This window comes from Perognathus longimembris, chromosome 3, assembly GCF_023159225.1.
Source record: "Perognathus longimembris pacificus isolate PPM17 chromosome 3, ASM2315922v1, whole genome shotgun sequence".
Taxonomy (NCBI): Eukaryota; Metazoa; Chordata; class Mammalia; order Rodentia; family Heteromyidae; genus Perognathus; species Perognathus longimembris.
Window position 1 is genome coordinate 76,006,591 of NC_063163.1, and position 24,782 is coordinate 76,031,372.

General features: G+C 56.8%; 3 protein-coding genes across 6 annotated transcripts; 2 read left to right on the top strand and 1 right to left on the bottom strand.

Moving 5' to 3' along the window:
• Positions 1–2,682: 2,682 nt before the first annotated feature.
• Fkbp8 (FKBP prolyl isomerase 8) lies at positions 2,683–9,547 on the bottom strand. Of its 3 annotated transcripts, none has more exons than XM_048342587.1 (9): positions 9,461–9,547; positions 7,672–7,974; positions 5,721–5,890; positions 5,551–5,639; positions 5,157–5,377; positions 4,805–4,977; positions 4,019–4,096; positions 3,591–3,722; positions 2,683–3,119 (listed from the first exon to the last, which is right to left on the bottom strand). In XM_048342587.1, exons 2-9 carry the CDS (start codon positions 7,952–7,954, stop codon positions 3,033–3,035), a joined length of 1,233 nt encoding a protein of 410 aa, XP_048198544.1. In that variant the 5' UTR covers positions 7,955–7,974; positions 9,461–9,547; the 3' UTR covers positions 2,683–3,032. The 3 variants fall into 3 exon arrangements, with proteins under 3 accessions (XP_048198544.1, XP_048198545.1, XP_048198543.1); XM_048342588.1 differs by lacking the exon at positions 9,461–9,547 and adding an exon at positions 8,932–9,036; XM_048342586.1 differs by lacking the exon at positions 9,461–9,547 and having other exon boundaries at positions 5,157–5,374.
• A 3,272-nt stretch (positions 9,548–12,819) lies between these two features.
• Positions 12,820–21,174, top strand: Kxd1 (KxDL motif containing 1). 2 transcript variants are annotated; one of them, XM_048342589.1, is made up of 5 exons: positions 12,820–12,936; positions 15,938–16,062; positions 17,656–17,808; positions 19,415–19,461; positions 20,355–21,174. In XM_048342589.1, the coding sequence occupies exons 2-5, from the start codon at positions 15,962–15,964 to the stop codon at positions 20,579–20,581; spliced, it is 528 nt and encodes a 175-aa protein (XP_048198546.1). In that variant the 5' UTR covers positions 12,820–12,936; positions 15,938–15,961; the 3' UTR covers positions 20,582–21,174. The 2 variants fall into 2 exon arrangements, with proteins under 2 accessions (XP_048198546.1, XP_048198548.1); XM_048342591.1 differs by having other exon boundaries at positions 12,904–12,970.
• Positions 21,175–22,218: 1,044 nt separating this feature from the next.
• Positions 22,219–24,696, top strand: Uba52 (ubiquitin A-52 residue ribosomal protein fusion product 1). The gene is made up of 5 exons (XM_048342592.1): positions 22,219–22,282; positions 23,805–23,918; positions 24,088–24,174; positions 24,310–24,412; positions 24,512–24,696. The coding sequence occupies exons 2-5, from the start codon at positions 23,816–23,818 to the stop codon at positions 24,603–24,605; spliced, it is 387 nt and encodes a 128-aa protein (XP_048198549.1). The 5' UTR covers positions 22,219–22,282; positions 23,805–23,815; the 3' UTR covers positions 24,606–24,696.
• Positions 24,697–24,782: the final 86 nt, after the last annotated feature.

Consider the following 24,782-nt stretch of genomic DNA (forward strand, 5'->3'; position numbering starts at 1 on the left):
AGCACGCTCGGACCCAAAGGCCGCAGCCGCGCAGATGGCCGACGTAGTACTTCATTCAATTACGACGTACGGACACGCCCCCGCGCGTAACGCAAAAAATGCGGTGACCGCCTCTTTATGTATATTCGCCGTGCGTGGCAGCCCTGCCTCCCCAGACACTGTAAGTGGCCTCTTGCACGCACAAGCTCCGCCCTCACGCGCGCAGCCCTCCAAATCCCGCCCTTACATGTACTATTCATGAACAGTATGGACCGGGCGAGCAGAGGACCCACCCCAGTGGGTGCTGACGTAACACAGTGACAACCCTATGAGCTTCCGTTTTTGGCGTTCGTTGAGAGTCGCATGTAATGCGTAAGGAGGCGGAGCCCGCACAAAACACGTGGGAGGCGGGACACGCGGGATGATGCTATCGTGTGGGTGGGAGTGGCTATGCAAACGAGGCGCGGGTGGGGCTGAAGCGAGCTCTCTTAAGGTGGGCTGGTGGCATTCGGCTCCCAGGGCCAGGGAACGAACGATAAGCCCGTAAGCTCTTCTAGTGCTGAGGACAGATTTAAGGTCACAAAATCTCACACGCTCAGAAGCCCTGAGCGACGCTGGAGCCCAGTTCCACTTTCAAAAATTACCAAAAAGGATGGCTACAATTTTATTTACAAAATCGAGTGACATTTAGTGCGGCCACAAGGTTGTGCAACCTCCCTCTCCTCCCTATTTCCTGCATACGTCAACGGACCCCCTCCCATAGCCCTGACCTGCCCTTCAGTCCCCATGGGAAGCCTGGCTTCCTTCAAGGTTTATTCACCTCATAGCCAGGCCTGGACCAGTGGGACTAGTTAATATTCCATCCAGACATGGAGTCACCCACTGTGCTATCTACTTTGGGGTTTTGTGAACAGAGCCTATGCTCTGCCTGTTTTGTGTGGATGGATGGCTCTCCTCTTGGCTCAAGACCCTACAAGGGATTCGCATATTTTACATGATCCTCCATTGAACCTTTGCCCTACTCTGTCCTCTTCCCATTTGGGGCAACCCTGGGCACTCACCCAGCCCAGGGGTCTTCTGGCCCAGCAGTCCACCTTGAGGAAACTTCCTGTTTTGATATTGTGGGGATGTGTGTGTTTGGGACTTTTTAGGATCAAGTTTGAGGCCAGCCAAGAAGGGGAAGTTCAAGAACCTGTTATCTCCACTGCAGATTGACTCCTGCTGGCCCTCTGCCCCTCCCCCTCAGCACCCATGGTCCATCGCTGGCCTGGCCAGGCTTGGTCACTGTGCAGAGGCTGGAGACAGGTTTATATTTGGATTTTTTTTTTTTTTGGGTCAGTCCTGGGGCTTGAACTAAGGACCTGAGCACTGTCTCTAGCTTGCTTTTGCTCAAGGCTAGCACTCTACCACTTGAGCCACAGTGCCACTTCTCCCCCCCAGGCTCAGATTTGAACTCAGCTCTCTGACGCCAGCCTCCAATCCTTGTGGGATGCCATCCTGATGAACTTGTCCATAGTTCTCTCCAGATTCCCAGTGTTTACTGTTGAGATCATTTAAAATATATTGCAGGGCAGGGGGCAGGCACTGGGGTTGAGACCGTAATTTTAGCTCTCAGGAGATATCTGAAGAGGGCAGTTTGAACCAGCATGAGCAAGCAAAGTCCTGCGAGACAGGAGTTCAAGGCCAGCCTGCACCACACAGGGAGAGTCCCTTCAAATATGTCACCCCACATTGAGAACATAAGATGATCCAGGCCCTGCGCCTGGCACCAGTGACTGCCCTTGGCCATGGTCTCCTCCCATCTCCCACATGGGGAAACAGGCCTAGAAACAAGCAGGCACAGGTCCCACCCATGGCCCCCAGGACCCTGTGCTCCCTTGAGTGCAGGGAGCCAGTGCAGGCTGTCTGTAGGGAGCCCCTTATTCCAGAAGGCAGGAGTGAGAAGGGCATCAAGGCTGTGACCATGGTGGCACTGAGATGTCTGGGATTGCCAGGAGAGTCTAACATGCACCCTTCAGGCCCAGAGGCCTGTAGACACCAACTCTAACATACCTCCTATCCCAGCGCCTTAGCACTGGCTGTGGCCCAGCCCTGGGGGCTATAGTTTCTGAGATCAGAAGTCCAGGTGCACAGCACCCCTGGGAAGAGGCCCAGCTGGCCTTAGCCACAGCCTGGGCCTCTAGCTGTTCCTTCCTCCCTGGCCCCATCTTTTCTTTTTTTCTTTTTGGCCAGTCCTGGGCCTTGGACTCAGGGCCAGAGCACCATCCCTGGCTTCTTCCCGCTCAAGGCTAGCACTCTGCCACCTGAGCCACAGTGCCCCTTCTGGCCGTTTTCCATATATGTGGTGCTGGGGAATCGAACCAAGAGCCTCATGTGTAGGAGGCAAGCACTCTTGCCACTAGGCCATATTCCCAGCCCCCCATCTTTTCTTAGCAGTGCTGAGGATGGTACCAGAGAATGGAGCTTGGTGAGCAGTGTACTGAGCCACACTTGAGCTCCCACCTCTCCTCTGAACCCAGGACCTTGCACACTCACAACACAGGGTGGTTCCACAAAACACAAGCAGGGGGCCCAATGCGGCTGAAGGAGACCCTTGAGGTGAGTGGAACAGACTGTAGCCTGGCTCTGCCAGTGGTGCTATGCGACCAGGGAGCAGCACAGGCCTCTCTGGTCTGGCCAGCCCCAGGGAAAGAGCCGGACATTGAGTGCGGGGGAGGCTTTATTTCACGGTGGGAGCCTGGACAGGGCAGCAGGCAGCACGAGGAGCAGGCAGGGTGGGGCTGCCCCTGGCCTGCTGAGGAGAAACTGAGGGCCAAGGGAGGCCTGGCCAGGGGAAACCTAGCCCAGGGCAGGGTCGGGAGAACTGGGGCTGGGGACAAGGCCCCTCCCTCTGGGCTCAGTCTCTCCTGCTGGTGGGCAGCAGGGCCCAGTCCTTACTGCCCAGCCCAGAGAGGGGGGCGAGCCAAGGGAGGGCTTGGGCATGGAGCCTGGGGAGTCAGGGAGCCACAGGGGTGGGGGCCACGGTGTGCGAGGGATGGTAGCCACCTAGGCGGTCAGTTCCGGGCAGCGATGACCACAGAGAGTGCCACGCCCCCCAGAGCCACAGCAGTTGCCCCAAACAGCCACTTCCATGGGATAGACTGTGGGTACGGGAGGATGGTCAGTCTGGTCTCCAAGAGCCTCTGCACCTGCCACCGTGGGCACCCGGTCCCCCCAGCCACTCCTTGAGAAACTACACATGCATCAAACCCCAACCCCCCCAGGAGGCTAAGATCTAAGGATTGTGGTTCGAAGCCAGTGCAGACAGGAAAGTCTGTGAGACTCTTATCTAAAATAAACTACTCAGAAAAAGCCACAGTGGCCCTGTGGCTGAAGGAGTAAAGCACTACCCTTAAATGAACACAAAAAGGCTCAGGGACAGTGGCTAAGCACAGAGAGTTTTACCCCAGGACTGGAAAAAAAAAAACAAAAAAAAAAAACACAAAATGATGTCCATGCCTTCCCTTCCCTGGGACAGCCTCTGTACCCTGCACTAAAACCCCATCTGGGTAGTCGGTTGGGCAGGACTACTGTCCCCAGGTCCCTATGGCACCCAGGACAGAGACACTCACCCAGGCCCCTTTGCCAGGGCACTTGGCGGGCAGCCGGCTGGGGTTACCCAGCATCTTGCGGTACAGAGCAGTCTCGGTGCTGCGCTGCGCGGCATGCTTCTTCACCAGCTTTGACAGCTCCGCGTGGATCGTCTGTGTGGGTGGCAGGGCCGGGCTGAGGGCATCAGCCTGCCTGATATCTGCCCGGGATGACAGCCTCTGGTGCCTGGGGCCGGCTGCCTCTCTGGACAGTGGGAAAGTGGGGACTGCCGCTCCCTACCCCTTCCCCTCCCCCCCCCCCCCAGTGCCCAGTACAAGGTGTAGAGCCCAGGGCCATCAACGGGGCTGGGTAGCCTAGAGCAGGGGAACAGGGGAAGTCTAAGGCTAACGGGAGAAGGGGTGGGGCACCTTAGGAACAGGATGGATTAGTGGATCTTGGGTGCACTCACCTTGTTGGAGGGCTCCAGCTTCAAAGCTGCCCTTAGGATGGGGATGGCCTCACTGTACTCGCCCTGCTGCGCCAGCACCTGTGTTCGAGGACATGGGCTGTGCCCGTTCTCCAGACCCATAGCCAGAGATGTACCACAGGGGCCCAGGGCAGCTGGGGAGAGGTCTGGTTTCCGAGGGGGAGCGGGTGTGTGGTGGGAGGTATCAGTGCCCAAGGAGCAAGGAGGGGTGCCTTGGGGCCGGCCGGAGGGGTGAGGAGGAGCTCCTGGAGTCCTCCGTGCCTTAACCTTACTTCTTCCCTGCCAGTTCTTGGCGTCATCATTTCCCACTTTCCGCTTCAACCTCTGGGGTGGGCTTCCAGCACCACGGCTGGGGTAGGCACGGAGGCCCCAAAGCTGGCTGGGCCAAAGATAGGGAACCTTCACTGCAGCTTCCACAGAACCCTACAGCCAGCAGGGACTTAACTGAAGCTGGCTGGAGGGGCTCAACTCAGCCCTAGACAGGTGCCTCAGTGTTCCTGACTTATTGCTCGACCTGAGAGCCCTGCAGAGGTCCCAGTGGTGAGCACTAGAATCTGTGCTGGAGGCCTGGGGGTCCATCTGTCCCAACACAGACAGAAGTACAGCAGAAGCCAAGGGAGGCCAAGCCAGGAAGGCCCCCACACAAGCTAGGACCCAACTTGGACAGCGTGGGAAGGCCTGGGGGCCGGGGTGGGACCTGGGGCTGCATGAGGGGCCTGGGTGTGGGAAGGACCCTGGAGCCGGGGCCTAGCTCACAGGCCACCGCACCTTGCCCTTGCGGAAGAGTGCCTTGACGTTGTCAGGTTGGTGCTGCAGCACGAGGCTGCAGGAGCGCAGTGCGGCACGGTAGTGGTCCAGCTTCAGCTGCGAGGCTGCCAGATTGTTCAGACACTTCACCTTCAGCTGCAGCAGCTGCTCCTCCTCCTCGAAGCTCACGTCCACTGCGGGCAACAGGCTCATGGCACAGCCACCCCAGGAGGCTGCATGGGGCTGGGGTGTGCAGGCCACCACTAACATCACCCTGGCCCTGGCCAGTCTGGAATGTTCCACAAGGCCGAGGCCCTGGGTGGGCTGGGCTCTAGCTCCTGGGGCAGCTGGGGTGGGGGAGGGTGGTGGTCACCTTTGGCGCTGGAGGTGATGGCCTTGATGGCCAGGTCATAGGAGTTGGCGGCCAACACAAAGTCCGCCCGTTGGTAGTGGGCGTTGCCACATTCCCGCTTCCGGTTGGCCAGGGCCACACGCTCCTGGCCTGTCAGCATCTCTAGGTCAGGGCCATCCACTGCCATCTTCAGGGTGACCTCCAGGCACAGGGCCGCATACGGGGGGATGTAGGGGCTCCTGCTAAGAGGTGGGGGGCCACACTCAGACCGGGCACCCTGGGGGGGCGGGGTGGGCACCGGCCGTGCTTCGCCACCCCCCAGGGCCCCTGGAGCCCTGTGGCCTGGGCAGCCCGGCCTCAGTCTCCGCCGCTGCTGAGTGGGCAGTGAGGACACGGTGGCCATGGCGGCTCTCACCTGCCCTGAGGGCCGTAGCAGTACTTGGAGTCAGCGGTGACCATGGCCGTCTCGCCCACGTCCATGAGCGGGACGCTGAGGTCCAGCGCCTGGGGGGCGGGCAGCGGGGTCAGGGGTCAGGGGTGCCCAGGCCCAGGGGACCCCACTCCCCCTGCCCCACCCGGCCCCACCTGGATGACATCGCAGTCCCCCAGCGTGAACACCAGCTCTGGTTCCTCCTGCACGCGCGCCCCATTTTCCAGCGACATCTGCAGCCGCACTGTCACCACCTGGCCCTTGGCTGGGCGGCTGGCCCCAGGCGGGCCTGGCACCAGCGTCTTCTTCCTCAGCAGCCCATTCCCTGCCAGGACAGACACCGGCATCACCAGGCCGCCTACAATGCCACAGACCCACAGACATGACCAAAGCCCCCACAAAGGCTGCAAGGCTGCCAAGATGCAACCCTGCCACTGAGGGCAACCCCATAGACAGACATGTTTGCTGAGGGCTAGGACAGAACCCAGGGCTTTCTAGGTGCCTTCCATGGAGCTTTACCCCAGTCCCAATAGGACAGGCCCAGAGGTCAGCCCATGAGAATCCCTTCAAATAAATGGGGGACCTGGGAGAGCCCCCAGAAAATGAGGGGACCCCTGCCAGCTTCAGAAACCAATGTTCACCATCCAGTGGTAGCTGGCTGGGAGCCTGGCTTCACCCCTAGATGCCCAAATCCCAGCCCAAGAGCATCTGGGCCTCAGTTTACCCAGGTATACACAGAAACAAGGGTGCTGCTAACAGCAACCCTGGGTCTGTCCAACCCCTGCCAGACAACAAAACACCACACAGAGCAACACTTTGGCAAACAAAAGCAGTCTGCCCAGCCCACTGCGCCCACCATGCCTACCTCAGCTACCACAGCCACTGCCTTCACCAGAAGTGATGAGACCTGAGGTTCACTGCTCAAAGCCAGCTGGGGAAGGGAAGTCCGAAGACTCTTCTCTCCAATTAACTAGTTAAAAATTGGAAGTGTACCAAGAGCGAGTGGCTCATGCCTGTAACCCTAGCTACTCAGGAGGCTGAGATATGAGGATCCCAGTTTGAAGCCAGACCAGACAGAAAAGTCCCCATGAGACTTGTTTTTGTCAGTCATGGGGAACGTTGAGCCTGGGAGTGGTCCCAGAGCTCTTCAGCTCAGGCTAGTGCTCTTTGAGCCAAAGAGCAACTTCTGGTTTTCTGGTAGTTAACTAGAAATAAGACTATCAAGGACTTCCTGCCTGGGCTGGCTTTGAACCAAGATCCTCAGATCTCAGTCTCCTGAGTAGCTAGGATTACAGGCATGAGCCACTGACACAGGCCCTAAGACTCTTATCTCCAATTAACCACTCAAAAACCCGAAGTAAAGCTGTGGCTCAAAGTGGTACAGCTCAAACCTTGAGCAAAAAAGCTAAGGGAAGGTACCCAGGCCCTGAGTTCAAGCCTCAAAGAGACACACAATGCTTTGTATAGAACTGGGGAGGGGGCATGGCTCACAGCAGAATGCCAACCTAACAAGCCTGAGGACCAAAGTTCAAACCCACTAACTGCAAAGAAACAAAAACAAAAGACCTTTATAGCTTTTTGATGCTATTAAGTAGCCATTAGTAAGGCTCTCATACCTAGGGGATGTCTCTTGGTTTGCATTTTGGGGCTGTAACACAGATCTCGAAAAGCCAGACAAGCACTTGGCACTGAGCCAGCCGCTTTGGTATCACACTGCAAATACTCCAAAGCAACCCATCCCACCCATGGGGTCACTTCCCCCTGGCTGAAACCCCAGCACAGGGGAGGCCTGGGCTGAAGCAGCCATCACAAGTTCCAGGGCAGCCTGGAGTCTCAAAATGAAACAACAATGTGACAAACAAACAAGCTGTGGCTGTGTGGCTCTGAGCAGGTGACTAAGCTTCCCTGGGCTGCTTCAAACAGTTCACAAAACAGTTTTGGGAGACAGCAGAATGAGTGACACAGACACACACACACAGAGAGAACAGAATGCGAGCCACACTGTGTGAAGCAGTCACTTGACTTGAAACTCTCACAGATGGAAGACTGAGGCTAGGGGAGGAGGAGGCCTGTGCCTGGGTCCCCCCTGTCCCCACTACCACTCACCCAGGATGTCCAGCCACTCTTCCGGGGCCGGGGCAGGCCCTGGCTCAGGCTCCATAGCTGCCAGGAACTCACGGGCCAGTGCTCCAGGCTGCTCCTTCTCTTCCACCACCACAGGCTGTCCCATGTCCTCCAGAGGTGGCAGCTCACTCAAGTCCCCCTCCTCTTCTTCCTCCTCCTCCCCTTCCACATCTTCCACACCATCCAGCACCTCGAAGTCCTCCAGTGGAGGGCCCCCAGCAGCTGGCAGGGCAGCAGGCTCAGAGGGCTTGGCCCAGGATGCCATGCTGGGGACCGGAACTGGCCCTGGGAACAGAGGCAGATGGGGGTAAGAAGGCCACCAAAAATTCTCTACTGCAGTCACTCCAAGCTTTGGTACAGCTTGCTGCATGACTCAGTTTCCTATCTCCACAGCCACCTCACAGCACTCTTGAGAGTTATTAAGTCCTGAGCACCTGATACATCAGCATTAAGCTAGCATTTCATCTTGGTGTATGCGTGCGTGTGTGTGCATGTGTGTGTGTGTACGCCCCCTACAGGGGCTTGAAATCAGGGTTTCAAGCTCTCCCTTAGCTTTTTCATTCAAGGCTGGCACTCTACCTCTAGAACCAAGCTCTACTTCCTGCTTTTTGCTGGATAATCGAAGAGTCTTAAGACTCCTGCTGGGGCTTCGAACCTCAATCCTCAGCTCTCAGGAATGAGGAAAACAGCCACATTCTGGAGAAAGGAAACCTAGGCCAGAGGGGCAAAGCTACTTGTACAAGGTCACACAAGGAGCCACCACCAAGAGCTACAGACTCCAAGAGGGGTAAGGACAGGTGCAGTCACCAAGACATTGCAAAGCCCTGCCAGGGGCTCTCCACCACCTCCAGCTTCCATTTCCTTTTTCTACAGGGTCTTCTCCCCAAGACTCCCAGGAGCGCCTGCTGACCACTCTCCCAGGGCCCACCATTCTCCGCCAAATCCTTCTCTTTCCCCCAGGTTTCCACCTTTCCCTGGACTGCACCTCCCCTCTCCCAGAGTCCCCAATCCCTACGTCCCCACCTCTCCCCCTAAATCCACCACTTCCCGCGACCACACCTCACCAGGACCTCCACTTCTCCCCAAGATTCCCTCCCAGCTCCACCTTCCCGAAGGAACCCCTGTGCCCGAGGACCCCACCTCTCCTCCAGATCCTCCCCACATCTCCCCCACGTCCTCCCCACGTCTCCTGCCAGGCCCTCATCCTTGGGCCCCTACAACGTTTTCTACAGCGGCCCTGACCCCTGCTTGCCGTCCGAGCGCGGCCCGGGACTGCGTGGAGCTCCGACCACACACCAAGGCCCTCCCCGGGCCAGGTTCGCCGCCACCGGCCGGAGTTCTGCGCACCCAGCCCGGCCAGCACCTGCCCGGTGGCTTCCGGGTCCGACCCCGACCCCCACCCCGCGCCCCCTCCCACAATGCTCCGCGCGGTGCGCGCCCCCGTCCGCCCACTCCCCGCCCTGGGCTGCGCGCGTCCCCGGCGCCGCCGCGCACTCCGCCCCGCAGACGCCCCCCGGCGCTGCGCCCCGAACCCCCCCAGGACCCCGCCGGCCCGCGCGGCCCACACCGCCGGCCCGCGCCCCGCCGCCGCACCCCGCGGGCAACCCCGGGTCCACAGGCCCCGTCGCTGGGCCCTCGAGGGCCCCACCGGCCCCCCACCGCCCCGCGACTCCCGCCCGGTGCCGCGAGGCCCCCGCCCTGCCCACGCCGCGCGTTGCCCCGGCCACGGCGGCGCCCCCCGCCGAGCCTCCTCCGGCGCTGGGACACGTGCCTGCGGTCCCGGACCCCCGCCTGGGGTCCTGCGCCCCCTCCCCGCCCCCAGCAGCGGCCGCCGCGCCTCGGGAACCGGGCTCCGGCCTCGGGCCCCGCCCCTCCGTGCCATTGGCCTGCGCCGCGGCGACAGTTGCGCTTATTGGCTGCCTTGCACGTCCATCCCAAGCGCGGGCGCAACCCCCTTCCTGCTTGGTCTGGCGAGGCGTTCTTAAAGGCGCAGGCATCTCCGGGAGATTTGGGCCGGGGGCGGGGAGAGTGGATCTCACCCGAGCAAGGGACAGCTCCTCCACGTCGGCACGCTCGAATCTAGGCTGCTGGAGAAATCCTACCCGCTCTCGCCTGACTCCAGACGCGCGCCCGATGCCCCCGAGATCCGGGTTCCCGAACCCCGAGGTGCTGGGCGCACGGGACACCCCCACTGTGCCAGTGCACGCAGGAGGCGCCCAGGGTTCAGTGCTTCCGGACACGCGCCTCCCGCCTCCAAGCTGCTCAGCGGTGATGGGGTGCCTGGGGGTTCATGGATGTGGTTTGGTGTGTGCCCGTGGTGGTACTTGAACTAAAGGCCTGGCGCTGTTCCTGACCACTCCAGGCTGGCGTTTTATACCTTGAACCACAGACCCACTTCCGGCTAATATGTAATGATCACAGTGGGCTTGGGCTGGTTTCGAACCTCAATACTCAGATCTCAACTTCCTGAGTAAACTGGGAATACAGGCAGAGCCACTAGTGCCTGCTTAGGAGACTGATTTTTGCCTTTCCTTTGGGCAGGAATAACTGAATGAGTCACACACTGGCTTTTTGAGGTAACTTAGTTTGTTAGGTCACAACACCCACTGCCTCCTATGTGAAGCCCTCCTGGAACTCTCCTGGGCTTGTTTTCTTGTAATTGTGGTCAGCATTTGATAAACCTGTGCTTGCTGGGAACCTGAGAGATCTCACCCCCAGACACACACACACACACACACACTCACTCTGCTTTCACAGTTGTAATTATCCTCTTGGTGAACCCAACTTTCCCGGATCCTGGTCTCTGCCCCAAATGGACTTTGATTACTAGATTGATGGTCACATACATGCTCTCTCCTTTGGCTATGTTTAGATTTTTTTTTTTTGGTTTGTTTTTGCTCGTGAGGTTTGAACTTGGGGCCTAGACGCTGTTCCTGAGCTCTTTTGCTCAAGGGTAGGTAGCCCTCTTCTACCACTTGAGCCACAAGGTCCACTTCTGCTTTTCTGGTGGTTAATTGGAGATGAGTCTCCTGGACTTTCTGCCCAGGCTGGCTTTGAACTGCAACCTCAGCTCTTAGCCTCCTAAGTAGCCACCAGTGCCCAGCCTTTCTCTTCTGTCTCAGTGAGACAGAATCTCACTGTTTGCCAGATTGGCCTTGAACTCCTGCACTAGCCTCTTGAATAAACTAGGACCACAAGTGCATGCCAAGGAATTACTTCTTACTGTATAAAGAAAATGAGGCCCACCAGGGTGAGTTGCCTGGGTCAAGGTCTGGTCTGGGAGAGAGAAAGCAGAATGTACCAGGGCCCTTCCCCCACCAGAGCCTTTCCAGCCCAGGAGCTGGAGGTGGCACAACCACAGGCAGATAAACCCTGATGTGGCATAGCCACAGGCAGATAAGCCTTGACTGAACCTCTTGCTCGTGCTCATAGGAGGAGGAAGGCTCCCTGCCCAAGCAGACCTCACCCAGCCCAGGATGACCTCAATCTTACTCAGGCTCGGGGCAGGAGTCCCCACAGGCCATGCCCCTCTTCCCTGGAACAGGAAGAGGAAGAAAACATTTTTATCTCCAGGTCATTGGGCACAGGCAAGGGTCTCTGGCTTGATGTGTTGTACCCAGTAGGATACTAGAAAGGACCACTAGAAAGCATGGTCTCTCAGCCTAGGCTCCTCTGCTTCGGATTGCAGGTCAGTTCACATGTCTGCTAGATCCCATTTTCAGTACTGGCTAAGCTGGATCACTGAGTTAGGATTACAAGCATGAGCCATTGATGTCTGGCCCAAGGAAACCATGTGCTGGAAGAGATTTAGCACCTTTATAATCAAGAAGGCACTGTGAATGACAGAAAAGAAGGAATACAGCAATCAGATAACACATTTGATAAATGCCTGTGAGTTCATAGCAATATTAGTACTTGAAAAAGTACTTAATTGGAGAACAACCAGCTCCTGTTTACAGAACTGCAATGAAGTTAACAACTCCTTAATAAGTATTGCTGTCAAGAGGCATAGGTAGATGGACACTAAAATTAGTTGAGTAAAAATATAATTTAAAAAATACAAGCTTGGTGCCAGTGGTGGGCAGCAGTGCCTCACACATGTAATCCTAGCTACTTAGGAGACTAAGATCTGAGGATTGCAGTTCAAAGCTAGCCCTGGGCAAGAAAGTCCACGAGACTCTTATCTCCAACAAACCACCAGAAAACTGGAAGGGGTACTGTGATTCAAGTGGTAGAGCACTAGCCTTAAGCTGAAGAGCTCAGGGATGGCACCCAGGCCCAGAGTTCAAGCCCTACAACCAAAAATAATAAAATACAACAGCCAGGCCTCCAGTGGCTCACGCCTGTAATCCTAGCTATTCAGGAGGCTGAGATATGAGGACTGAGGTTTGAAGCCAGCCTGGGCAGCAAAGTCCATTAGACTCTTTTTTTTTTTTTTTTTTTTTTTTTTTGCCTGTCCTGAGGCTTGGACTTAGGGCCTGAGCACTGTCCCTGGCTTCTTTTTGCTCAAGGCCAGCACTCTGCCACTTGAGCCACAGCGCCACTTCTGGCCATTTTCTGTATATGTGGTGCTGGGGAATTGAACCCAGGGCTTCATGTATAGGAGGCAAACACTCTTGCCACTAGGCCATATCCCCAGCCCTTCCATTGGACTCAACTCCAATAAATCACTAAAAAGCCAAGAAGTGGAGCTGAGACCCAAGTGGTAGAGGCCCAGCCTTGAGTGAGAAAGCTCAAGGACAGCGCCCAGGCCCTGAGTTAGAGCCCCAAGACTGGCACAAAAATAAATAAAAGTAATGGAAGAATGAAGGCCACAAAAGACCAAGGTGGAGTGGTGAATGTGACCTTGAACCAATCACCAAGAGTGAGGCCGATAAATCATCGGGGCTCGGGTGGGCCACGGGCAGCTCGAACGTGCAGGGCCGTAGGGAAACCCCAGGCAAGGTCTCATCAAGCATACCACAAGGGGTGTTTCCCCACCCGCCAACTTCCGGCATGCTTCGGAACTCCAGCTCTGGGAAAACACGCGTGCGCGGCAGCGCCTACTCAATTGGCCACTTTTGGTGACGCACTTGCAAACAGAAGCTGCCCGCAAGACCCGCCTCTTCCTGCCGCGCCTCCTCACGCTGACTGACCTCAGAGAGAACGTTGAAGGTCCGGGCGACGGCTCGCACGCACGGTGCGTGATGACGTCAGGGCGGCGCGGGCGCCATCCCGGAAGCGTGAGCCAAGCTGCCAGATGTGCAGGTGCTGCCGCCACCGACGCCGTGGCTGAGTTTGGGTTCGGGCTCTGGGGGCTCCCGGGGCCGCGGGGGAGCCGGGCCGGGCCGGGTCGGGCCGGGCGCGACCTCCGGGTGGCCGTGGGGTGGGGCGCGCCGCTGCCCACATCTGGGCCCTCCTGCTTCGCCCGGGCCTCAGTTTCCCCGCTCGCCGGGATGCGCGGACCGAAGGCGGGTCCGGAACGTGAGAGTTGGGGCGACCCTCATTGAAGCCTCGGTGTCTAACACGGCGCCGCGCGTCGCCCTGCTCGTGCCTCGGTTTCCCCGCCTGGCAGGGGCGGGGCCTGAGTGCAGCTTCGGGCCTCCGCCTCCCTCCCTTGTGGGTTTCTGGGCCGAGTTCAGTTCCGTTGAAAGTTTCTGCGTGGAAACTGCTGGCCGTGGGGGAGGCGATTGAAAATTTAAGTCTCTAATCCAAAGTACGAGCATTTGCTTCAGGCTTTGGAAGCACACGTAGGAAAGAAACAGAACCTCTCATTATCTCCTTAATTGTGCCTCCCGGGCTGGCCTCAAACTCCCAGGCTCCAGCCGTCCTCCTCCCTCAGGCTCCGTCACACCAATGCTCCCATTTTCTCTCATGGCACCGTGAGATCTTCCGCTTTCTAAGTAGGAAAAACTTAGCTCAGAGAGATGAAGTGACTGCCCCAAGGTCACACAGCCTCCTCTGCTTCCCCTATTTGGAGATGAGACTAGAGAGCCCTTTCTGGATCCTTTCTGCTTTGCACGTGGCCCAGACTAGTACTAAATCGGGCTAGGCTTTCTGGGAGAGGCACCTGAGCATGGCCATAAACCCCTGAGTCCTCAGGACTGGGAGCCCTTCTTTGAAGAAAAGTCCTATCTGCAAGTTCATAGCTGTCTGGCAGGCATGATCAGAATCTGAGACCCCCAAACTATGAGACCGTACCCCTTTAAATCTTTTTTTTTTTTGATGGTTCCAGTGTATCCCAGGCTAGTGTGAACCTCTTTTTTTTTTTTTTTTTTTTTTTTTTTTTTTAGTGTGAACCTCTTTTAAAGTGGTATTGGGGGGCTGGGGATATGGACTAGTGGCAAGAGTGCTTGCCTCCTATACATGAGGCCCTGGGTTCGATTCCTCAGCACCACATATACAGAAAATGGCCAGAAGTGGCGCTGTGGCTCAAGTGGCAGAGTGCTAGCCTTGAGCAAAAAAGAAGTCAGGGACAGTGCTCAGGCCCTGAGTTCAAGGCCCAGGACTGGCCAAAAAAAAAGTGGTATTGGGCCTTGGACTTGCTAGACAGGCACACCTATCACAGAGCCACCTCTCTAGTTTTTTTGTTGTTGTTGTTTGTTTTTTGTCGGTCCTGGGGTTTGAACTCAGGGCCTCGGCTCTGTCCCTGAGCCTCTCTGTGCTCAAGGCTACAGCTCTAACGCTTGAGCCACAGCCCTTCTGGTTTTATTGTTTATGTGGTACTAAGGAATCAAACCCAGGGCTTCATGCATGCTAACGGAAGCACTCTACCACTAAGCCATATTCACAGCTTCTCTGGCTGTTTTCTGTACTGTTTATTTTCTTTATTGTTTGGATTGGTACCAGGGCTTGAACTCATGGCCTTGTGCTTTGGGGGGGGCGGGGTGCACACATGTGCATGCCTCCGCGAGGGCTAACTCCAGTGGCTCACTTCTGTAATCCTAGCTACTTACAAAGGTGAGATCCGAGGATAGTGATTCAAAAGCCAGCCCAAGCAGCAAAGTTCATGTGACTCTTTCCTCTACTTAACCACCAAAAAGCTAGAAATGGACCAGTGTGATCAAGCATGAGTCTTAGGCAAACAGCTCAGTGCCACACTCCGTTCAAGCATCAGTACAGGCACTAGAAAATAATAAAATAAATGTATGCATCACAAGCCAAGCACATCAGGATAATAGTTTTCCTAAATCCTCTCAGTGTCAGGTATGTGGCTTCCCAACTATCCGGTCAGGGAAGGCACCTCCAGCTATGAATAGTCCGGGTTGTGCCAGGGAAACTGGGAAGCCCAGAGCCAGCTGGGTGTCAGCCCCACAGCCTGGCTGAGCATGCCTAGAATTCTTAGCTCTTGTTAGATAATAAAAGTTTAGCTTAGGAGGCAAGTTTGCAGAGTTGGGTTGTCCAGATGTACATTCTGGCCACTGTTGCCAAGCCAGCTCTTGAGAGTAGACCTGGCCTTGCCCTGGCCCCAACATTGATCTAACCACAGGAGTTCCAGGAAGAGGTGTGCCCGGGTGCCAGTGAAGACAACCCAAAATGTGCACAATAGCCATGCCAGTGATGCGAGCACTTGGGAGGCAGAGGCGGGAGAATCACCAAGTTCTAGGACAGCCTGCACTCCATAGCTAGATCTGCATTTTTAAAATTTATTTATTTATTTTTGCTAGTCCTGGGGCTTGAATTCAGGGCCTGAGAGCACTGTCCCTGGCTTCCTTTTTGCTCAAGGCTAGCACTCTGCCACTTAAGCCACAGTGCCACTTCTGGCCATTTCTATATATGTGGTGCTGGGAAATCAAACCCAGGGCTTCATGTATACAAGGCAAGTGCTCTTGCCACTAAGCCATATTCCCAGCCCCCTACATTTTATTTTATCTTAATTTTTTTTTTTTGGGTACTGTGCCTCTTTGGTCAAAGCTTCACTTGTTTTTGCTAGTTAATTGGAAATAAGTCTCACCAATTTCCCTGCCTAGGCTACACAATCCTCAGATCTCTGCCTCTTCAGTATCTAGGTTTACAGGTGAACCAGTCTCTCCTGGATTCTGTGATGGAATTAATGTGTTGGGTGCATATTATGTATGACCCCTCTCATTTTCATCAATCATTCTTTGCGGTGTTCAGATGGGAGCCAAGGCCTTGGGGTTGCTAGTTAAAAGCTAACCGTAGAGCTGCACCTGAGCCCAAGCACTTCCACAGCAAATTGAGGCTCCAGGGACAGGTTTGGGAGAACACTATGTTGGGCTAACCACAGTCCCTGGCCTCCTCCTTTCAGGCAGTGGAGGAGGAGGAAGAGGAAATGGATCCCCCAGACTCTGCCTCAAGGCTCTTCTGTAGCCGCATCCTGAGCATGGTGAACACGGAAGACGTCAACGCCATCATCCTGGCACAGAAGAACATGTGAGCAGAGATGCTACCTAAAGGCACAGGAAGGGTTCACTGGCCCCTAGTATTGTCTTGTTTTTTGGTTGGTCATGGGGCTTGAACTCTGGGCCTGGGTGCTGTCCCTTGGCTCTTCAACTTAAGGCTAGTACTCTACCACTTGAGCCACAGCCCCACTTCGGGTTTTTGTGTGTGTGTGTGTGTGTGTGTGTGTGTGTGTGTGTGTGTGTGTGTGTGTGGTTAATTGGAGATAAAAGTCTCATGGGTTTTGCTGCCTGAGTTGGCTTTGAACCATGATCCTTAGATCTTAGCCTCCTGAGTAGCTAGGATTACAGATGTGATACAGTGACTGCCAGTATTCTTTTTTTTTTTTTTTTTTTTGCCAGTTCTGGGGCTTGAGCTGAGGGCCTGAGCACTGTCCCTGGCTTCTCTTGCTCAAGGCTAGCACTCTACCCCTTGAGCCACAGCGCCACTTCCGGCTTTTTCTATATATGTGGTGCTGAAGAATTAAACCCTCATGTATATGAGGCGAGCACTTTACCACTAGGCCATATTCCCAGCCCCAGTAGTCTCATTCTTAAGCTGCTTTCCCAGACCAGGCCACACTAGGCCACACTTAGAAAGGAAATGAGTAAATGGACCAACAGGACACCTCCAGAGCCCAGTTTCCTGGCCCAGCCAGGTGGCCTGGACTGGAACATGGAGGCAGGCTGGCAAGCCCTCCATGCAGATAGCTTGGTGGGGCTGAGCACACCTATCCTGAGGCTGGGGTGGGGAGATACTGGACAGAGTGCTGGTGTTTGAAGATCCATGGAGCTGACCCATGGAAGCCTGGAAGCACCCAGGCTCAGGGAGCTCCTTGCCCTTGCTGGGGCCTCATGTAATTCCAGCCTGGCCTGTGGGGGAGGGGCGGCAGATCCCAGGCTGCAGCTGCCACTCAGCAGGCAGAGCCCAGATCCTGTGGTAGCACCACATAAAGAAGAAATCCCAAAGCCATATACTGCCTGGTTTTTCTCTTTTGGGAGCTGAGGACAGAACCCAGGGCTTTATAGGCAGGCTATTTACCCCAAAGCTACACCCTGGCCCCGGGGAACTCCCCATGTTCCAGGTTCTGGGTGTCAGAGCTTGGTGCAGAAAAATAGGGCGCTGGTGGAGCCTAAGTGGGAGCCAAATAGCTCCATGAAGTGTGCCCTCAGGTTTCCCTCCTCTGATCATGCTCAAAGGATTAGGGGCCATTTGTTTTGATTCAAGGTTTTGGTTTTTGCTTGGACCATCACCTGCATGGTACATCCCTGCATTGGGAGTCTGTAGCTCTCCTCATGGCAAGTGAAAGGGGCGGGACCCCAATACTCCAAAGGCCTGACCTCCAGGCCTCCACCAAGGCTGGTGACCAAGCCTTCAATAGATGGGTTTTGGGACGCATCTAAAGTCCAACCCATACATAGAAGGATACTCTGGGTTTCCATTGTGAATAGAAGTTTGCTAGGTGGCTGGGACAGCAGGCCCACATCTGCAGTCCAGGGAATGGCACATGCCTAGGCTTGAGGAGGGGACAGGGGGTTGGTAGGGGCCCAGAGGGAGGGCAGGAGCTCACATTTGCTCTGCCTCCAGGCTGGACCGCTTTGAGAAGACCAATGAGATGCTGCTGAACTTCAACAACCTGTCCAGCGCCCGCCTGCAGCAGATGAATGAGCGCTTCCTGCACCACACTCGGACCCTGGTGGAAATGAAGCGGGACCTGGACAGCATCTTCCGCAGGATCAGGTGGGTGCTGCACCTGCCCTGGACCTGCCCTGGGGCCTCTCCTTGTGGCCTTGCCCCCTGCATAGCCCTACCCTATCAGTGGTTTTACCTTCTACAGCCTCGCCCCCTGCAGATTCTACATGTATCTTATGGTGTGGCCCCTCCATGCAGTGTCTCCATCCACAGCCCCTCCCCTCACTCCCTTGCCTAGCACAGTCTCTCCTTATGCTCAAGATTTCATTGCACACTGGGGTATCCAGGACACAAACTTTGGGACAGAAACCTGCACTGGAAGCCCATCCTCCAGGCAGGAAAGAGAGGCCTGCATCTGGGCCTCACCTCCATACAGGCCTCCTGTCATGGGACGGAGGGGGTTGCATGCTGCTCTGGTGTGTCAGCCAGGGATTAATTCTCCATACTGACAACAAAACAAGAAATGGGGGGTTGGGGATATAGTCTAGTGGCAAGAGTGCCTGCCTCGGATACATGAGGCCCTAGGTTCGATTCCCCAGCACCACATATGCAGAAAACGGCCAGAAGTGGCGCTGTGGCTCAAGTGGCAGAGTGCTAGCCTTGAGCGGGAAGAAGCCAGGGACAGTGCTCAGGCCCTGAGTCCAAGGCCCAGGACTGGCCAAAAAAAAAAAAAAAGAAATGGGGCTGCCAGGTTTGTGGGTTCTTCCCATCTCTGGGCTCCCTACATCCTCCAGAGGCCCGTCAAGACTGCTGCAGCTTGGGCAGCCTGTGCCTCCCCTTGTCCATGGGATTTTGCTCGCTGAATGGGGGTAGGGCCTTCTTCCTTAGTCACATTGAGGGGGCCTCTGGGGGATATAGTGGGGACCCATCTCCCTTATTCACATTGGGGGGTCTCGGGGAGGGTGCCCTTCTCCTTACTCACACTGGGAAGGGTGTCTCAGGGAGGGGTCCCTTCTTCCTTACCTTAAACAGACTCAGGGGCCCAGGCTGGCTTGGACTGGCCCTTGCTGGGTAGCTGACATCCCCAGCACAAATGGCATGCAGGCTGGGCCCCTGCATGTCATGGAACTCCACGCCAGGCTACCAGCCTCCCCAGTAACCTCAGGGGAAGTGAACCCACAGCACCTGACTAGGCATCCCCATCCTCAAGGCCACAGGCACCATCCCACCAGTGGCTTCCGTAGGTAGTGGGGCATACCTGAGGGGTCTGGCTGCTGTGGAGGGCAAGGGTCTGCGCTCCAGACCCCTCTCCTGCTCTGTAAACAGCTGCTCTACCTGAGGAGGGACAGGAAGCAGCCGGTGCTCTGTAAACTTGGATCCCAAACAAACCATGTGGAGTCAGGGTAACTTGTGCCAGGAGTTGGGATCAGGGGTGCAAATCCTGCCGTCCATCACTGCTGGTGGGCCTCAGCCTGAGGCTGGGAGTCACCCAAGGGAGGAACTGTTAGCATGAGGGGCCTCCTCCCCGACTACAGAGGGTAGAGGGGGTACAGAAGGCATTTTAGGGGAAGAGGGGGTCCCCTACCACGTCCACTTCAGTGGAGGGAAACCTGAGATGGCCAGACACATGTGAGGACTAGGACCTGGGAGGTTTTTGCACCTGGGGCCCAGGGTTGTGGCAGACATATTTAGCCTGTCCCTTCTCTCCCTGCAGGACGCTGAAAGGGAAACTAGCCAGGCAGCACCCGGAGGCCTTCAGCCGTAAGTGTTGCCCAGTGCCCTCTGCCTGGAGCCAGCTCCTGACAGATGACCAAACCTGCTCTGGCAGCTGGCAAGCCTCAGAGAAGGGGCAGGGTGTTGGGCCGCACCTGCACACCCTTGCCCTATGAGGAGGCTATGTGGCGTGAGAGTAGTTCATGTTCCCTTGGAGCATGTGAGGGCCCAGGCTGTGGCCCAGAGCCACGGCCGTGGGGGCCCTGGTGCCCAGAGGACAGGTGACACTGCAGAGGCAAGTCACCTACCTGTTGCCTGCCACAGATACCCCGGTGGTGCCCCCAAGTGGACCTCAGGCAGTCCCATCTGCCTTAATGGAATGGGCTCCACTTGCCGGCATTTAGAGTTGGAGGTTCCTAGCTATATACAGCAGGGGCAGGGGGAAGGAGGAGAGTGGGACAGAGAAGCTGGGCCCATACCAGGCTCACCCCCAGGACCACGCCAGCTCAACTCTGGTTTTAGTTTTTGTGTGAAACCCAGGTTCTGGCACATGCTAGGCCACATGAGCTGCACTGGTAGTCTCCCTGCCTTAGTCTCCCAAGTGCTGTAATCACAGTAGTAGCTCCCAGCTGTGCCTGACACTGGACCCTGTCCTTTAACCTTGAAGGGATGCCCTCCACCTTCTGGGGCCTCAGTTTCCTCTGCTGTGCAGTGGAGAAATGATCTTGGTCTCCAGCCAGGCCCAGGCAAAAACCCCAACTCTATCTCTATAAAAAATGAAGAGAGCTGAGGCATAGCTAAAGTGGCAGCAAACCCACCTAGCAAACTTGAGGGTGAGGTCAGACAGACTCTAGGAACCTTCTGTGGGGAGGGGCTCCTGTTGGAAAGCCCCCTCCATACCTCCACACAAGAATATGACCCATCTCCTGGGTCTCCTGCAGACATCCCAGAGGCATCCCTCCTGGAGGAAGACGATGAAGACCCCATCCCCCCCAGCATCACCACCACCATTGCCACCTCGGAGCAGAGCACCGGCTCCTGCGACACCAGCCCAGACACTGTTTCGCCCTCCCTCAGCCCTGGCTTCGAGGACCTGTCCCATGTGCGGCCTGGCTCTCCAGCTATGAACGGCCACAGCCAGACAGATGTGGAGATAGCAGGACAGTAGCCTACTCTGGGCCCCCAGATGGCTCAGTGGCCATGGCGCTCTCTGGGGCAGAGGAGGTGGTGACCTGCCTGGACCACACCTGCTCTGCCACCTAACCGGTCATCTAGGGCTCCCTTCCAAGGACGTGAGGCTCCTGGGGGCCTGTTTCCCCTTCCTCCTCCAAACACCTCTCTTCTATAGGTCTGGAGCCATGCCTGGGCTTGCCATCCTGGCTGGAGCTGTGGGCCAGGCACATGAAGCCTGCAGTGCCCCAAAAGGCTCCAGAGACCAGTGTCATCTGCCCCTGCTCTGCACTAACCTGGCTTCCCAGCCCCTCGCTTTGACAGAAGTATCCAGCCTTTTCTCCAGTTGGTACCTAGCAAGTCTCTGGGGCTAGTAAAAGGTTCTAGATGGAGGGCAGGCAAGCCGCTTAGCCCTGAGCGATGAGGCCTGCACTTCTCTGAGCAGAAGTGCAGACCCCAGAGGCCCAGCAGGAATCTCGAGGCGGCCTCTGGAGCCACATTGGAAAAGAATTTAAGGGAATATTTTTGTACCCGATGTTTACAGATGCTGGCCAGGAGTTATCAATAAAAGGACTGTTCCTAGAAAGGGAATTAGATCCCTCAGGCTGTGGCTTCCTTCTCGTAGCTCACAAGGTGGGCAGGTGCAGGGTGTGGGAGAGTAGGCCCTGCTGGGAGCACAGTACCGAGATCACCAGTGGCTCATGTCTAATGCCAGGTATACAGGAGGCTGAGACCTGAGGATAGCGATTCGAAGCCAGCCTAGTCAGGAAAGTCTCCAATTAAGCAATAAAAAGCTAGAAGTGGATCTGTGGCTCAAGTGGAAGAGCACCAGTTCTTGGACAGCACCCAGGCCTTCAGTTCAAGCTCCAGTTCAAGCACACAGTATTGTGTTGAAGTGCAGCTCACTGCTGGGGCACACGTGTTTCCACTCCCAGCAGAGGGGCAAAAATAGTCTAAAGTATCTAGCCATGGCAAACCAGTAATGACCATGGCATCAGCAAAGGAGGAGGCCCAACTCTCATGGGGCTTGGTCATTCTTTTCCCTCTCCTCCCCACCAGCTCCCAATAGACCTTGGCCAGCCCTCCCTCCACCACCTCCCCCAGCTCCCAAGGGGCTTGGCCCTCTTCTCCACCCCGCCCCCACTCCCCAGTCTCCCATGGGGCCTGGCCCTCCCTACACACGCATCCAGGATAGGTCCGACCCTGCACGGGTGCCCCCAGCTCTCCCGGACCCCGCAGGCCCCGCCCTCAAGTCCAGCGTCCAGGAAGCCTGCTAACTACCGGCCTGAGCCCTTGGGCCTCCCCGGGTCTCCAGAATCCGCGCCTTTGGCACTACTAGCGACCCTTCCGGTGTACGCTAGTCCTCGCGGGTACCGGAAGCGGCTACAAAGCACCCGCAACTGCGGAACCCGGAAGCCACGCTCAAAACACCTGGGGGCGTGGCCATTCCCTCACGTGACTCGACACGCCGGGTCCCGTCCGGAAGCAGGCAATTCCTTCGTTTGCCCACACCCGCCGCGGCTTCTCGTGCCAACAACCAATATGGCGTCCCGAGGGCGGGGTCTGGGGCGGGGCCCGGTGCGCCGCCGCGGATTGTGACGCGCACGCGGGTCGTGCTCGGTGCGCAGGCGCCCTCAGCGGAGAATCGGCGGTTTCCGCTTCCGCCGCCCTCTTTCTCATCCACCCTGCGGCCGAGCGGGTCGGTGGCGTAGGTCTTGCGGGGTCGCGCCGGGCCTTGGGCGGGCTGCGGAGGGCTCGCGCGGCGGGAAGGGCAGCCGGGGCCGGCTAGGTGGTTGCGGGGCGCGCGAGGCCGAGGCTGCGGTCCCGGGGCCCGCCGGTGGCGAGCGCGGCCTTCGGGAGGGGCCGGCCCGCCTCGCGGGGCCCGGCGGCTTCTCGGCCTCGGGGTTGTGGCGAGGGTCCCAGGCACGACTGGTTTGAGTTAGTGGCGAGGATGGACTCGAGAGTCGCGCGGTCCTTTTTAAAAAGACCCCCGCGCGTGTGAGCACAGCCTGGCGCCGCGCCCTGCCTGGCGTCGCCCTTGCCGGCGGGCCCTGGTTTTAGAGGAGGGGGTCGTAGGTAGACGCACCCGGTGAATGTTGGACTCTGGCGCCTTCCTGCACCTCCCGTGTGGAAGGCCAGCGCCTCGCCCCGGGGCTGCACCTCTCCTCCCCCAGATTTGTGTGTCTGTCTGATGAGGTTAGAACAAAGACTTGCAGGGGATGGGGGAGGGAAGGAAAATGGAGCATGTAAAGTCAGAGCGTAGTGGAAGTGGTAGCGCTATGGACTAGCAAGCACCAAGCCCTGAGTTTAAACCTCAGTGCCACTAGTTATCTCAGGAGGCTGAGTGAAGTCTGAGGTTCCGAGAAAACCCAAGCAAAGAATTTAACCTTCTAATTAGCTTCTAGCAGCTGGGAGCTGTGTGTGAAGATCGTCAGTCTTTAGTCACAGGTCCACAACTGGCACAAAAACTGCCCAGGCTGAGAATGTGGTTTAGTGGTAGAGTGCTTGCCTAGCATGCATGAAGCCCTGGGTTTGATTCCCCAATATCATATATACAGAAAACGGCCAGAAGTGGCACTGTGGCTCAAGTGGTAGAGTGCTAGCCTTGAGCAAAAAAAGCCAGGGACAGTGCTCAGGCCCTGAGTCCAAGCCCCAGGACTGGCAAAAAACAAAACTCAGAGACCACAGTCAAGGACATGCACCAGTGCCGCGGTTCACCTGCAGCACAGAGGCTCCAAGGGGCAAGGGGATGATGATGGCACACTTTATTCCAGCAAAAGCCTTAGCTTTCATATAATACCTGTCACATGCTTGCATAATATTGTTATAGGACCCACTGCACAGAAAAGTGCAGAGAGTAGGCATCCTTCCTCATTGTATTTCAGTCAATCTTTGTGAAAGGAACATTTCCTCAAAAAAAGGGGGGGGGCAAGTATTTGCCCTTTGGAGTCCCTTTGCTCTCATACCTTGCCAGCTCCTAGCAGTCCCGGGTCTGCAATACCCCAGAAGTGCCTTGAGGCACTAAGGTCTGAGTGCTCCTTTGTGGGGAGTACCTCTTGATCTAGCATCCTAGAGTAAGGTGGAGGGGTCCTAGCATATGGCCATGCTCAGGCTATATAGGCTTGAAGGTGTGTGAGGGCAGGGCTTTGGCAGACAGCAGGGATGAAGGTCCTCCCCACCCAGTATCAGCCTTCAGTGCTCACTTTGTCATCCTGCCCTAGCAGACTCAGACATGCAGATCTTCGTGAAGACCCTGACGGGCAAGACCATCACCCTCGAGGTCGAGCCCAGCGACACCATCGAGAATGTCAAAGCCAAAATCCAGGACAAGGAGGGTGAGTTTGACTTGAGGAATCCCTGCCCTCAGTGAGGGAGCCTCTGCCTTGGCCAGGGTTGCAGGGTCTGAATGGACACTGGGTGTCTGCCAGGTTTCTTGGGGGTGGGGGTGCAGGTCACCTGCCACCTGCCTTTGGGGAGCTTGACAGAACCTGCTCTTCTGTGTAGGCATCCCACCTGACCAGCAGCGGCTGATATTTGCTGGCAAGCAGCTGGAGGATGGCCGCACCCTCTCAGACTACAACATCCAGAAAGGTACAGGGTGGGGATCTGGCCAGTAAGAATGGATCACCCTGCTGGTGGGCTTCAAATGACCAGGGCTGGGGGTGTGGTCCAGTGGTGGCCATCTAAGGCCCAGGGCTCAGGTGCCCTCTCAATTCCTGTCTCCAGAGTCCACCCTGCATTTGGTGCTTCGCCTTCGAGGTGGCATCATCGAGCCCTCTCTGCGTCAGCTTGCACAGAAGTACAACTGCGACAAGATGATCTGCCGCAAGTACGGGCGGGGTGGGCTAGGAGTACTCTGGGATGGGGTCCCCTGCCTTGGTGGGAGAGGGAAAAGGCACTATGCCTTCACCACCATCATCCTCTGCAGGTGCTATGCCCGCCTGCACCCCCGTGCCGTCAACTGCCGCAAGAAGAAGTGTGGCCACACCAACAACCTCCGCCCCAAGAAGAAGGTCAAATAAAGTTGGCCACCACCGAGGGGCCAGGTTGGCTTCTGCCAGCCCCGCACCCAGGGCCTAAATAAAGTTTCCCTTACGTAGACTGGAGCAGTAACTCGTGTCCATTGCCTGGTCTGTGGGGGGAAGGGCTGAATCCACGGCTCCCCCAGTTCTCTCCTGTCACCTTGGTCCTGTCTGAGT

Bases quoted from the DNA above. Each gene is read 5' to 3' on its own strand.
- Fkbp8 (XM_048342587.1), bottom strand. From the start codon at position 7,954: ATGGCATCCTGGGCCAAGCCCTCTGAGCCTGCTGCCCTGCCAGCTGCT. The intron at 5,640-5,720 runs GTGGGGCCGGGT...CCCGCCCCCCAG, and splicing joins GGGACTGCGATGTCATCCAG to GCGCTGGACCTCAGCGTCCC. The intron at 4,978-5,156 runs GTGACCACCACC...TGTTGCCCGCAG, and splicing joins CATCACCTCCAGCGCCAAAG to TGGACGTGAGCTTCGAGGAG.
- Uba52 (XM_048342592.1), top strand. From the start codon at position 23,816: ATGCAGATCTTCGTGAAGACCCTGACGGGCAAGACCATCACCCTCGAG. The intron at 24,175-24,309 runs GTACAGGGTGGG...TCCTGTCTCCAG, and splicing joins AGACTACAACATCCAGAAAG to AGTCCACCCTGCATTTGGTG. The intron at 24,413-24,511 runs GTACGGGCGGGG...CATCCTCTGCAG, and splicing joins GACAAGATGATCTGCCGCAA to GTGCTATGCCCGCCTGCACC.
- Kxd1 (XM_048342589.1), top strand. From the start codon at position 15,962: ATGGATCCCCCAGACTCTGCCTCAAGGCTCTTCTGTAGCCGCATCCTG. The intron at 16,063-17,655 runs GTGAGCAGAGAT...CTCTGCCTCCAG, and splicing joins ATCCTGGCACAGAAGAACAT to GCTGGACCGCTTTGAGAAGA. The intron at 17,809-19,414 runs GTGGGTGCTGCA...CTCTCCCTGCAG, and splicing joins AGCATCTTCCGCAGGATCAG to GACGCTGAAAGGGAAACTAG.